Source organism: Hydra vulgaris, chromosome 12 (assembly GCF_038396675.1).
Source record: "Hydra vulgaris chromosome 12, alternate assembly HydraT2T_AEP".
NCBI lineage: Eukaryota > Metazoa > Cnidaria > Hydrozoa > Anthoathecata > Hydridae > Hydra > Hydra vulgaris.
Genome location: NC_088931.1, coordinates 65,402,501 through 65,417,500, shown reverse-complemented (window position 1 = coordinate 65,417,500; position 15,000 = coordinate 65,402,501). Strand labels below are relative to the sequence as shown.

The 15,000-nt window shown below is 26.1% G+C and overlaps 1 protein-coding gene across 3 annotated transcripts in view; it reads right to left on the bottom strand.

Annotated features, from left to right (window-relative positions):
- LOC100198293 (uncharacterized) overlaps positions 1 to 15,000 on the bottom strand; it is a 28,006-nt gene that overhangs the window by 10,361 nt on the left and 2,645 nt on the right. The window contains exons 3-15 of one of the 3 annotated variants that reach the window (XM_065814142.1): positions 14,626 to 14,814; positions 10,343 to 10,440; positions 7,644 to 7,679; positions 7,052 to 7,182; positions 6,892 to 6,943; positions 2,793 to 2,857; positions 2,340 to 2,403; positions 2,164 to 2,249; positions 1,621 to 1,697; positions 1,464 to 1,545; positions 1,282 to 1,378; positions 1,076 to 1,191; positions 197 to 524 (exon numbers count right to left, since the gene is read on the bottom strand). In XM_065814142.1, the coding sequence (XP_065670214.1) occupies positions 197 to 524; positions 1,076 to 1,191; positions 1,282 to 1,378; positions 1,464 to 1,545; positions 1,621 to 1,697; positions 2,164 to 2,249; positions 2,340 to 2,403; positions 2,793 to 2,857; positions 6,892 to 6,943; positions 7,052 to 7,182; positions 7,644 to 7,679; positions 10,343 to 10,440; positions 14,626 to 14,814 (1,421 nt within the window). Of the gene's footprint in view, positions 1 to 196; positions 525 to 1,075; positions 1,192 to 1,281; positions 1,379 to 1,463; positions 1,546 to 1,620; positions 1,698 to 2,163; positions 2,250 to 2,339; positions 2,404 to 2,792; positions 2,858 to 6,891; positions 6,965 to 7,051; positions 7,183 to 7,643; positions 7,680 to 10,342; positions 10,441 to 14,625; positions 14,815 to 15,000 lie in introns of those variants that run through there. The other 2 variants (XM_065814143.1, XM_065814144.1) reach the window with 2 other exon arrangements.

Sequence of the window (15,000 nt, the reverse complement as noted above, 5' to 3'; positions counted from 1 at the left end):
ATATTATGCTTCCAAATTTCACAGAAAATTTGTAAGTTTTCTTATTTTTCTCAAAAAAATAAGGAAAACTTTACACTTTTTTTTTACATAGAATGTTATTTTACATTTTTTTTTTAAGCATAAAGAAAAAATAATTTTTATATATTTATAAACTTTTAGTTTAAAACTTTTATTTTACAAATTTAAAGACCATTACTTGGCATTGGTAAATGCATGTTTCCTAAATGAGGAGTATGCATTTTAGATGGCGGTGCAATCATTTCAGGTTGACATGCACGATTATTTTCTATATAAGATCTTTCATACTGTGATTGTAAAAAAGCTTGATTTTTAGGTGTGAACATAGAGCACTTGTTTTCAACAATTCTAAAACCTTCAATTGCATGGTTTCCAAAAGATTCAGCTTGAAGTGTAAGTAAGCTTGTAAGCAAATTTATACTTCCTTGAACTAAGCAAATTGAAGTAGCAGTACTTTCACATAACCCAGAGAGAGAAAACAATGCATCCATACTTGTAAGAACAAGCTAAAATTAAAAAAAAAAAGACTTCTATAAATTGCAAAGAATTATATTTTTCTATGATAAACCTAAACATTTGTTTATATGATTTTAGATACAAAAAAAAAAAAAAAAAAAGAAAAAAAGAAATAATAAAATCGGAAATGAAGCTTGATATTATTACCCCCCCCCCCCGTCTGTATAAAAATATGTCAAGAGAGGGATCCAACTAGTAATAACTTTGTTCAAAAGAATGATTGATGGCTGCTGGTCAATGTCAGAAACATAACTCATAGCTACAAGTAATTTTTTTAAAACTTTGTAGAAATAAGTAATTTGACAAAATCAAAACTTAATTTGTTAAACTACCCAATGAACTTTCCAATGAATGCTTCTTTGAAATGCAGTTATAAAATTTTTGTGTTGAAACAAACAAAAATCCTTAAATTTTTTAGATAACTGTAATAGTCACAGGCAGAGCAATAATGTGTGGAATGTTGTGTTATTTGAAACAATGTTATGTTAATGTGTAACACATTATAAGGTGTCTATAATAAAATTAATGGCACCAAACATACTGATATATCTGGAAAAGAAATTGTATCCAATAAAATTTTATATATTTCTTGAGATAAATTTTCTGCAATGATTTTTGCATTTTCACTCCTTGCCAGTTTAGCCAATATGGATTTTGCTAAAAATAATTATCAGAAATAATTTTTTATGTCAAAATATATGAAATTAAATTTTATTTATATACAAATAAAATGAAAAAACTATAAACCTCGTATTCTTCGAAATCTATCTTTTGAAGTACAAAACAAATGAATAATTCTTAAGATTTGCTGGGTGAAAAAATCTTCATTAGCTTTTAAGGTTATCTAATTTTAACAAAATATGAGTCAATATGTAAATATAACTCAAAATATAACTTGATATTAAAAAACAAACCAAAAAAACACTTGCATATTCTGATATATTGTCAAGAGTATCCAAACTGTTGCTTTGGATATTGTTATAAGATGAAAAACTTGAAAACAACAAAAATCTAAATAAAGAAAAAATAGAAATAAAAATCAAACAACTAAATCAAAAAATTAAAACAATTATTAAAATAACAAACTTTTCAGTTGTTGAGTGTTGTGCTAAAAACATTGCGTTTATTTGCTCAAATGAAAAATTATACAGAATCATCGAGATCTAAAAAACAAATATATACTTTTGAAACTTTGTAAAATATCAAATTTAAATTAAAAAATTAAAATTAAATAAAAAATTAAAATTTAATTAAAAAATTAAAAACTTTTTTAGATACCACCAAAAAGTTATTTAATCAATATATTAAATTTTAAAAAATAAGATTTTTAAACTGATATATTAAACAAAAACTTATTTAATTAATATATCAGGGCTTTTGATTGCCTTGCATGTTATTTTGTGCTTGTAAAATTGAAATACATTGTAAACAAACCTAATTTTGCATGCTTTTCATAATATCTCTAAATCAATATTTTGCATCGCAAATCAGTGACAATCATGCTTGTAAAATATTATTTTTTTAAATCTGATATACAGTGCTCTTTAATTGATAAATGTTATAAAGCAGTACTAGCAGCACTATAAAAAACTTAAAAAATTACACACAAATATAAAACAAGTAAAACACCTGTAAAACTCTTGCAAATTCTGATGATTTCTCTTGCGATGTACCACAAGAAAAAAGAGAATGTTTGTCATACACTTTGTTTTGTTCTAAAAAATGGTATTTCTAAATACTTTGTAACACATTATTAATGAATTTTTGATAAAGCATAACTTTGATAAATATTTTATAAAGTTTACCTATATTGTATAACTCATTGTATACTTTTTTCAAAAAAGGATCACTGATCGAATCATTCCAAAACTAAAAAACAAAAACAAAAAAACAAGAAACTTTAAAATATATATTGAAGTAATAAAAAAAGCTTATTAAGTAATTAAAAGTTAATTTAAAAAAGCTTATTAAGTAATTAAATAAAAAGTTTTCTTAATATGTAATAAACAAAAAAATTGTCCTTTATGATTACTTATTTCTTATGTTACTAATTTGCTATAAAGTTATACTTTATGAGTAATACTTTTTGTACTTTGCACCTTTAACAGGAACTTAAGGTATTCCAGTCAAGCTGCTATTATTTGGCCTGGTTTTATTTGTTAATACAGCTAAATATTAAGATTTTAACAAGTAAACTTTCTTATGTAGAATGAAAAAAAGAAGTAAAATGAAAATGATAAATACAGCTTTAAAATCACCTTTAAAAAATCCTTTCCACTTCTAGAAAACCACTCTGTGCACATTTCTTTATCAAATGAATTATCTAAAAAAAATTATATGAAAAACTATGGCCACTTATATAACAGAGCCATAAAACCAAATAGAACTGTACAAAATAAGAATAAATATTGATTCTTTACTATAATTTAGTTTCAGGATGGTGCTACTTCAACAAATATAGTATTTGGCCATAAAATTAGAACCACACCTTTTTTTTTTTACAATTTATTTTAAATAGACGGACTAAATTCACATAATATGTGAATTTATACATATTATGTATAAATACTAAATTATTTTTTACATATTAAGTTCTTTCTATTCTCATTGAAGTATATAAAAAGTTGATGATTTCGTGTGTCAGCAATCACCTGTCGCACTCAATCTAGAGTATCTAGATTAATTTGAGGTTATTTATATTTCCTATAACTAAAGTTTGAATATACTTTTTTGTCATTCAAAGCTTAATTGTTTTATTTTATTATTATTGTTATTATCTAATAAATTTTAAGGCCTGTGGGTAAAAATCTTTTATCTTCCTGCTGACGCATGTGTTACTTATTAACTTCATGGATCCAGGCTGGCATAGAATCCTTTCTTACCTCTCGACGATTCCAAGTCAAGTCTCACTTTTCTCCATGGTTTTCCTCTCATTGTGCTGTTGCAATTTCCAATCATAAAAACTACTTTCATATCTATCAGCAAAACAATTCCCCAGAAAACAGACGCCTGTTTACTACTGCTAGAAACCATTGTAAAAAGATTTTGTCTAACGCCAAAACCCGTTATTCTCAGTTCACAAAATCTCATATTTCATCTCAAAATTTAGGCTCTCGTGATTTCTATAAAATCTATAACAGTATTTATAACAAGGGTAAATCTGTTATTCCACTTCTCTTGTATGGTTCAGATTTTGTCACCTCACCTTAAGACAAAGCTAAATTGTTTGCTAAGAACTTCTCATCAATATCATCTCTTGGTTCCACTAGTCGTGCTTTACCTGATATAGCCAACAAACAGGTTAATCCATTACCTGATCTTCACATCACTCCAGCTTCAGTATCTAAAGTGATTTCCTGCTTAAACTTTTCTACAGCTTGTGTTCTGGACAACATACCTATTATAGTCTTGCAGACCTGCCGTCTATAGCTTTAAAACTATTTATTAAGTGCTTATCAGAGTCTTGTTTTCCAGCTAGCTGGAAAGCAGCAACTGTTATCTTTATTTTCAAAAATTCTGGAGAGCGATCTGACTTGTCTAACTACCGTCATACCATTATTCTTCTTACTATCATAAGCAATGTTTTTAAGTCTTTAATTAACAAACACCTAATCTTTCATCTTGAATTTAAAAACTTACTTTTTGATTATCAATATGGATTTCGATCTTCTCCTTCTACTACTGATTTGTTAACAGTAATAACTGATAAGTTTTATCGTGCATCAGATAGATGTGGAGAGGCTAAGGCTATCGCTCTCAACACTTTTTTCAATTTACATTAACAATCTCCCAGAATTTCTCACATCTAAGTTGGACTGTTCGCTGATACTACCATTTATTCTTATCTTGATGAGAAGCCATCACTCTCTGATTGCTTGGAGGGGGCATTTGAGCTTAAAAAGGATCTTACTTCTACAGCATGGGGCTCAGTGGCTGGTGAACTTTAACTCAGATAAAACTCACATTTTTTCAGCTAATTGTTATTTCAATAATCTAGATCTTCCTATATTTATGAATGGTAATGTACTTGAGTCATCTATCATTTATCTTCTAAGATTGACTCTTCCTACCAATCTTTCTCGGAAACCACATATCAAACCCATTGAAAAATTAGCATCTGCTAAGGTTGCATCTCTTTATTTTGCTCGCCACTTTCTAACTCAAGATTTTTTTTTATCTATATAAATCTCAAATCTGTCCTTGCCATGGAATGCTGTTGCCATATTTGGGGTGGATCTTTCAAAGATGCCCTTTTTTCTTTTTGACAAGGTACAACAACTCATTGTAATCTGCTCATGAAGCCAATCAACAGCCATTATCACATCATTGTATTGTCACTTCTCTTTCTCTTTTCTATAAATACTATTATGGGCACTGCTCAAAAATAAAAATAAATGGGTGAAGATGATAATGAAAGAAATGCAACCTTACAACAACACGACAGACTAGCTTTGCTACTAGAGCAGGTTCAATTGCATATACAATCTATTTTTTGATTTTATCTAAATAAGAAAGGACATCATTTGGAGAACAAACCAACATACATCAACAGAATTTTATAAGCCAAATAAAAGATTAAAGAGGTAGACAATGGAATCAGGAGTAAATAAATGGCAAGCACAGTAAAAAGTAGGGGTGCACCGATGCCTACTTTTGGCCGATGCATCTGCCCTGAAATCAAATAAGTATATATTGAATATATGATGGAATTATATACTGGAATGGAAATGTTAGATTCCATTTCAGTGGCAATTAAAACAACATTTTTTAAGTCATATTGTTGATTTTTTTTCCCCGCCTTTTCTCTTATTAATTAGAGCAAATACTTTTAATGAAAAGCTCATTTTCTAAATATTAACTTACGTCATTCTGCTTGAATTATAACAATTTTTTTTTTTTTTTATTAAGAAAGTTTTTACAAAGTCATTACTTGTAATAATTAGCAAATTTTAAGCAAATTTTTGAACAAAATTAAATTACATATATCAAATGTTTATTTATTAAACGCTTTTAATTTAATAATAAACTTGTTTTTAACTTAACTTTAATGTAAATATAATGAAATACTTTTATAGTAAAGAATAACTGCAAGAGTTTTGAATCAATCAGTTTTCTCTTTCAGTTCTCATTCATTCAAAGTTTATATAAACTTTTATTTTATATTAATATTCATTAATGGTTAATAATTTGAACAATAAAAATTATGATTTTTTATTATAGTTTCATTTTTTTATTAACTTACATTTCTTATAGAGTTGATGAAATAAACTTTTACTTATCACTGCCTAATCTGCATCAAAAAGAATGTCCTTATAAATGGTGGGGAAACTACAAAGAAACATGTATAAAGAAACACTCTAGTAGCAATAATGTTTTAGACCTCTCATACCTACCAAAAAAATATTTAGGAGCTCCGCCTTCTTTTGCGTTCAGCGAAAGATTGTTTAGTACTGGGGAAAATATTTATGAATTGATATGGTCCCGACTAACTGCAGAACATGGAGAACATCTAGCTTTTGTGAATGCGAATTAGAAATTTTTTGGAGAAACGGAAACAAAAAAATAGATTCACAGCTTTATATTATGAACATATTTTATTAATTTTCATAACATTTTAATACTTATATTTTTTTCTAACATAACACAACTTGTTCAATTATGCTTAAAATATGTTATACTTTATGTTTATATTTTTTAAATTTGCATTTCTTGATTTTGAACTTCTCTCTTTGTATAGTTTGGATCCATAAGTTCCATAAAATCAAGGCCGATAGAAAGGCTACATAAAATACTGACTATATTTGGCTTTATCAATAAAGCTGGTGTTATGTTGGACCAATATTCACAGAAAGCTGAAAGAGGAGGAATCAATGTATTATTGCCCAGGCAAGAAACTAAAACTCCTTCAATGAAAAAAAGAGATCAGAACTGAATAAGGAATTAGAAAAAGGTGTAAAAATTTTAGACAAAAAGCAATGTTTTTTTAATTCTAAATTAAATTCAATTTAAAAAATATATATATTTTATATTGAAATTAAATTCATATCAAAATAACATTTGATTCATTTTAAAATGCTAATTCTCATTATTTTAAAATAAAAATATTTTATAATTATTTTAGAAAAATCTGAAAAATTATAATCATTGAAATTAATACTTAAAAAAAAAACTAGTTAAACAAAAACATAACCAAGCAATAAAATTTACTTATTTGAAACTCATGTTAATTGGCAAAAAAAAATTTTGTCCTAATTAATAGAAATTTTTTTCAGCCATCATAAGATTATTTTCTATATAGTTCAAAATAACAACTTTAAACCATAAAGAAAATTTACATCATAAAAGGCAACTAAATACCTGTACACCAAAATCCACTGTGAGCCAAAATCAAATCCAGGATTGAACAGTTCTTAAATAATTATAGATCATGCTAAGTAAAATATTAAACATAAGATTTTGCTCTGACAAAAAGTAAAAACTTTTAAATAAAAAATCTTTATAAACATTTGAAAAATACCTTTCCGAGATTAAATATTGAATTAGAAACATTTGATAAAAGTGTGCAGATATTCAATGCAAAATCTACTTCATTTTCGAGTCCAGAAAGAAGAGACAACATAATACGGTCAAAGTTATGTGAACGAAATTCTGCATAAAATAACACTTAAATTTTAAAAACATTAGCTTAAGTCTTAATTCCATAAAATAAAGAAATTGTATTAATATGTTAGAGTGTTTTATTGCTATAAAAGTCATAAAATATAACAACAAAAATTGAGTATACAAGGTGATAAATACTGTGTTTTAGCTTAAAAAATATATGGAGATCTCTAGTCCATTTAATCAAAGCTTACAACTTTCTTACAACTTAAGCTGTAAAGCATGGTTTACAAAAATGAAAAAAAGGGGAGGGGAGGTTCTAGGTACTAATTTGGGCAGTAAATGAAAATTTATGGACAGTAAATGAAAATACTTTTATTTTATTCTATTAGATCAACTTAACAAGAGTTTGATTTTATTAGATTACCTAATTATTTACAAAAAAAAATAAGAAAGTCATAAGATAAAAATAAAAATAAGAAAATCATAATATATAAATTGTAATCTACCTCCTAAGACTCCTGGTTTAGAATGTTTGAACACTGCTTAAAAATAAAAATTAAAATTAAAAAGAAACAATTATAACACTAAATTGTATAAATTTAAAATAAGTAAAAAAAGTGTAAAAATAAATTTAAAAAGTATAAAATAAGGATAAACAATGAAACAGCTTTTTAGACTTTTATGATGCACAGTTTTACATTTACTAAAACAGGACATGAACCATTTACTTATATAAATTCAATTTTGAGATATTACCATCATTTAGAAAATTGTCCACTGTAAAAAATTTTTCAGTGGAAAATTTTAGACAATAAAATAACTTTAATTACAAATGAAATTTATAAAAAGAATATTAAGAGAGGTAATTAAGTGGAAGGGAGGCGAATTTAGCTTATTGTTTTGTTTCTTATTAATTACAAATAATTTAGAAATAAAATGGAATGCAATTTTCATTTAAATTGTTTAAAATAGTAATAATATTTAACTTTATAACAGTTATGACAATAGCTTAGTAATACAGAAACAACAGTAATATTTATAATCTTAACAATAACAACCCAGTTACTACGAAACATTTTAATTTTCTATTTTCAGAACGGCTTCATCTAATTATTAAAAAAAAACATAGCTGGAAATATTTTAAACCAAAATGTTTTTTTGTTCGAAAATATAATAAATGGTGGCCAGTTCTAGACAAGAATTCAGGATAGCCTTTCTAGGAAAGAAACATGAAAATTCATGCTATGATTACTTTTGAAAAAAACATGATTACTTTTTAGGATAGAATAATTGAAGGATAGAAAAGAAGAAAGAAATACATATACCCTTTCTGGCAAAGAAAAATGAAAAACTTGCTAGCAAAGACTTTTTTAGGATAGAAATCGCACAAGTAAAAGTCATTTTCTTTCTAGCAAAGAAAATTGGAAAAACGTACTAGCAAAGAAATTTTAGAAAAGAAATTTTAAAAACGTGCTAGCAAAGAAATTTTAAGAAAGAATTTTTTTTGGATTAATGAAATAAAATTCTGTTGTAGCATGTTTTTTAGATTTATTAAATAAAATTCTTTCCTAGCAAGTTTTTCGCATTTATTAAATAAAATTCTTTCCAAGCAAGTTGTTTACGTTTATTAAAAAATATTCTTTCTTAGAAAGTATTTCAAGTTTCTTTTCAAAATTTCTGCCAAAAAATATTCTTTTGTAAAAATTATTTTCTAGTAAGGTTTCTTTATTTCTATCATAAAACATTCTATTCTGAAATTATTCTTTCCTAGTTTTCTATCCTCATTTTATTCTTGTCTAGCATGGCACACCTAATAAACATATCCTACGTGTCTATAATAATAATACTTTGAAATTTTGGTTAATTCCCTAATGTTTTTGGGTATTGTTTGGGTATATACTTTTGGTACCAATGATCACTTCTTGATATTTACTCTTTGATTGGGCATCTAATCTATTTTCTGATGAAAATATTGAATATAATGTTACTGTTGCTAAATCTTGCTAAACTTTTGTCCTTTTAAATTGAATATCATAATCATCTATATTTAAGCATTCACCATTTTCTTTTGTTATATTAAAAAAAAAATCATCTTTCCCTCGTTTTAACACATTCATTAAGTGTTTAACACTTGATCAAGTTAGGTTTGTATGACTTGAGTTAACAAGTTTGGAAGATTTAGTTTTTTTTCTAAAAGCTTTTTACTTTATAAGCGTTTTCTATTACGCATTCTTTTTTTCCTTAATCTATTTTTTAATTTTTCTACTTCTTTTTCGAGCATTTAAAAAATTTTCAAAAATCGATTTGTTTTGCCACAATTAAGTCTTATTTATTAGGGTCGATGTTTTGGAGTTTTAAGAGTTAACAAAAGGGTATAAAAAAAAAAAGAGTAAAAAAAAACAACTGGAAACTGAATTTCATTTTTTTTAAAACCAATAAGTTTTTCAACTTCTTATTCATGCTTGATGCTAGATAACAGATGTTAGTAACATCTATTGATAAAAAAAAATCGTCACTTGTTATTTAAATTAAATGCAGCATAATGTAATCACATAGAAAACCAATATGTTCAGTGCAATATTTATTATAAATATTACTATTTATTATAAATATATTTCAGAAAGTCAATCTTTGACACACCTATTGCCAATTAACCAGGTAAAACCCGTTATTTTAAAGTTTTCACACTTTAATAGCCAAAATTTCAGCTCATAAAATTTTTCAATGTGGGAAGCTTATCATTTAAATGAAATGGTACCTTACATCTTTTTATTTCTGCTGCATTAAGTGTGCCACATTTAAGGAAAGTGCAACAAATTTGATGTTTTTATTTTCCAACTATCAGATCATGTGGATCGTGACAAAATTAATACAAGTGATTAATGGTGAATATCAAAAAACAAATGCATAAAACTAAGATAAGAGTTTCAATTTACTTATTATTTTTGATTTGAAGAGTTTCACAAAAGACAACTTCTGACAGCAATAATACTTCACAATTATACTCTTATAGAATTAAAAACTTATAAAACATTTATATGAAAAATCGCACAATAGTAATTAAGAGTTTAAATAAAAAATTATTCAAGTAAATACTATTTTTATATAAATATATTACTTTACTATTACTACATTCATAGTTTTTATCAGTTTATCAAAAAGTAAAAAGGTAATATGGAATAATACAGAAGAAACTAAAACTTACATTTGCTTCTTGAGTTTTGCCATTTATATTTATCAGGAAACAATCTGTCATCAACATCTTCTCCCAAAAAGAAAATTTTTTCATAAGCTTCTAGAAACCTAATAAAAGGATTCAAGCTATTTTATTTTAATAGCCTTAAAAAAATAAAACTGCAGGTTTTCATAAATAGCATCAATGTTATAAAATCTGCATTTGATATCATTGAACCATCGTTATTTTTATCTTTACACTTCTTTTAAAATTGGTTTTTGTTCTTGAAAATTTGAAAATTGCGTGAATGACACCTATTTTTAAAGGAGATTATTCCAATATTTCAAGTTACAGAGTGATTTCTATCTTGGCTATTTCTCAAAAATATTAAAGCATATAATGCACAATAGACTCTGCAATTATCTAACAAAGAACGACATGCTATATGAAAAACAGTTCAGTTTCAAAAAAATGCATTTAACTGAACACACAGCAGTCTAGCAAATCAACAAGATATCTGATGCTCTTAACAATGACTATTTTACATTAGGAGTTTTCATTGATCTGTCTAAAGCCTTTGATACAGTAAACCATGATATACTGCTAATTAAACTGATAAACTATGGCATTAGAAAAAAAAATTTACTTTGGATTAAAGCCTTCCTAACAAACAGAAAATAATTCATATGCTATGATTCAAAAGTAACAGGTAAACACTCAATAACTTGTGAGTTTCCCCAGGGCTCTTTTTTAGGACCATTTTTGTTTCTACTGTACATAAATGATTTATATTTATTATTAAATCTTATTTTTTAAATTTAACTCTATTTAACAATAACAAAAATATTAAAAAACTTTTAAATATGTTTATAAACAAATAAAGTTAATGAGTGTTTAATATAATGCTAAATTTAATATAATCTAAAATGCTGAGTAAGACTAAAATTTTGCTTATTTTTTAACAAATTGTTTTTTAACAAAATCTACTCTCACTTATCTAATTGTAGGGAAGGATTGAATAGCTAGGGGGAGTAGATTCATTGATAAAAATTGATTGATTGGGTTGTTATTGTGGAGATTATAGGTTTAGATATGTTTGAGCTAGCACAGATTGGGAGAATGATCATTAGATTGGAGGTGGAGTGGAGGTGCTAATTTTCTTTTTATACTTTTTAAGATTTAATACTAACACAATCATTATTTTTAAGTCCTGTTTGCACTAGAGATATACAAATTTACTACATTGTGTTCATGCCTAAAAATTAAATATCTAGCGCATTATTTTATTTATTATAATTCATTAAACTAAAACTTCATTGATAGCTTCGATTTTGTACAGGTTCGATAACATTCTATTTATTAATGACTATTATATTTAAAATTCAAAAACATCAAATCAAATTCAAAACGTTTGAATATCAAATACTTTTGTGTCAAATATAATTTAACAAACTAAATATTTTTACTGATATCTTCAAATTGGTCTAGCCTATAATAAAGTCTATTTATTAAAAAAGTTGAAGCTAAACGAAACTAAAAATTAGAACTAGAACAGAAAAATTCAAAATATAAATCTCTTCAAAATCTGAGTTTTTTTTTTATTTTTATTTTTTTATTAATGCACCTCCCCAAGGCCGAGAAGGCCACTACATACGAGGAGGCTACTTAATTGTGGTTATAACCCTTTCTCAACTCCGAAACACGAACCTTGACAAACAAGGCCACTGCGCGGAGAAACAAGTTGAGTTAACAAGATTCTACTGTTTATTTGCCATATGTTAATTGAAACTTTGTAAAGTGTGCTCACAAACAACAAAAGAAAAAATGTAACCTCACTAGCTTCATGCCTTCATGACCTTTTGTAACAAATGCATTTTTACAAATACGTCAGTATATAAGTTATTTATATATTATATTTGTATAAGTGTATATATATATATATATATATATATATATATATATATATATATATATATATATATATATATATATATATATATATATATATTGTTTCAAATTGCACAATTTTATAATAAAAATGATTTCGGATTATACCGCGATGATGGTTTAGCAATTTTTAAAAAAATGAGTGGCCCCCAAATGAAAAAAAATAAAAAACATTTTGTTGAAATATTTAAAAAAAACGAACTCACTATATCAATACAGTGCAATATGAAAATTATAAATTACCTTGACGTCACATTAAATCTTAATGACCATACTTTCTACCATATTCTAAGCCCGGAAATTCTTTAAACTATAATGCTGATTCGAACCACCCGCCTAATATTTTTAAGCAGCTTCCGCATTCAGTTGAGTTAAGATTGTCTGCAAATTCGCCAAGTGAAGAAATTTTTCAAAGATCTACTCCTGATGTACAATGACGCGCTATTAAGATCCGGTTTTAATCACAAACTTTCATATCACCCTACTTTTAATTTACCTCATACCAAAAACCGTAAACGCAACATCATACGGTTCAACCCTCCTTTCAGCAAAAATATTAGCACTAATATAGGAAAAAGCTTTTTAACCTTGATCAACAAACACTTCCCAATAAATCACAGACTCCACAAAATTTTTAACAGAAACACAATAAAAATAAGCTATAGCTGTATGCCGAATATGAAGTCTTTTTTAAACGCACACAATCAACAAATTATGAACAACAAAAAAATTCCACCTAAAACCAACTGCAATTGCCTTAATAAAAATACCTGCCCTTTATCAAACCAATGCTTAACAAAAAACATTATATACCAAGCCAATACAAGTTCTAATAATCCTACTAACACTCCTGTCAACAAATCCTACATCGGTATAAGTGAAACACCATTCAAAATTAGATATGCCAACCATATAAAATCATTTAACATTCTAAAGTACAAAAACGACACCGAGTTGTCAAAGGAATTTTGGAAATTAAAAGATGCTAACTTAAACCCAGTTGTTAAATGGGAAATAATTAGACAATGCAATGCTTACAACCCAACCACGAAGTCCTGCAAACTATGCACAAACGAAAAATTTCTGTATTTTGTATTTTTTAACGGTTTTTTCTTAATTTAAAGAATAAAATATGACTGATGATTGCCGAAGGGCATGAAACTTTAAGTACCATCACAAAGCTGTATTTTTTCAAATAATCAAACTCTTTATATATTAATACTGATCTATTTTGTAAACAATTTACTTAATTTGATCACTCTCCAACGAACAAGAGACTTTGTATCATAACTTGGTACAAGAAAACAACATATATATATATATATATATATATATATATATATATATATATATATATATATATATATATATATATATATATATATATATATATATATATATATATATATATACACTAATATATATCATATTAGTATAAGTATATTATAAGTCTATTATAAATCTATTAAGTATATAAAAAATAATTCATTTAATAATAATTAAATCGTGCGTTCAGTTCAAATTAGAAAGTAGTTTTCTGTTTCGTACAAACAATAAATGGACAGTTACTAAGTCATTACTGCTAACAGATAGCTTGGATTGTTTACTATTATTAATACATGTTCATCCATAAGAATAGAAAGTTTAATTTATAAAATTAAAACTTGATAGAATTTTGAAAAATCAAAAATTTTAAACTGCAAATTCAGAAAGTGGGACAAGAAAACTTTAAAAAATCATGCATTAAACATTTTTAATGACAGAGCTACTAAAATTTTAGTAATAACATGTTTCAGCTTTGTAAGTGCTAAATATTGCGATGGGTACTTTTATGTATTATATAGTAGAGTTTTTTTTTTTTTTTTTTTTTTTTTTTTTATTTCACCTCCCCAAGGCCCAGAAGGCCACTACAGATGAGGAGGCTACTTAATTGTGGTTATAACCCTCTCTCAACTCTATAACTCCGAAACACAAACCTTGACGAACAAGGCCGCTGCGCGGAGAAACAAGTTGAGCGCGGTACTACCAGGGAAGTGGTGGGGATCAAACTCGGAACCACTCGCTTATGAAGCGAGCGCACTACCACTACACCACTACCGCATTAAGTTAAATTTATTATAATTTAAAATTGATTTTTATTTACTTTGTAATTTTTAATAACAGCTTTTAGTTCTTTATTAGCTATGTTAGGCAAAAATTTAGTACTTAGTATAGTGACTGGAGATAAAATAAAAAGGTTAAATATATTTTATCATTTTTTTAACATTTTTTAACATGCTTTTTATTATATAAAGTTTATAACATTATATACTCAGTAATTTATAGTTAAACATTAAAAAAAAAAATATATATATATATATATATACCTTGAATAATGCTGCTTCAAAGCAAAATCTGCATTAGTGCATGGTGGATATCCCAATGTCTTAAAAACTTGTTCCCATTTTCCTTTCTTAGTAACCTCATCAATACCCCCAAAAGAAATTACAGTGTTATAAAGTGCATATAAATCTAATGACTGTCCTCCAAAAGTTGGAATTCGTTCAAACGCATTTCTAAAAATAATTATTACAAAAATAGAATTTTTGTGAAACACAACAAAGATCCTAAGATAATAAACATACACAAACATATATATATATATATATACATATATATATATATATATATATATATATATATATATATATATATATATATATATATATATATATATATATGTATATATATATATATATATA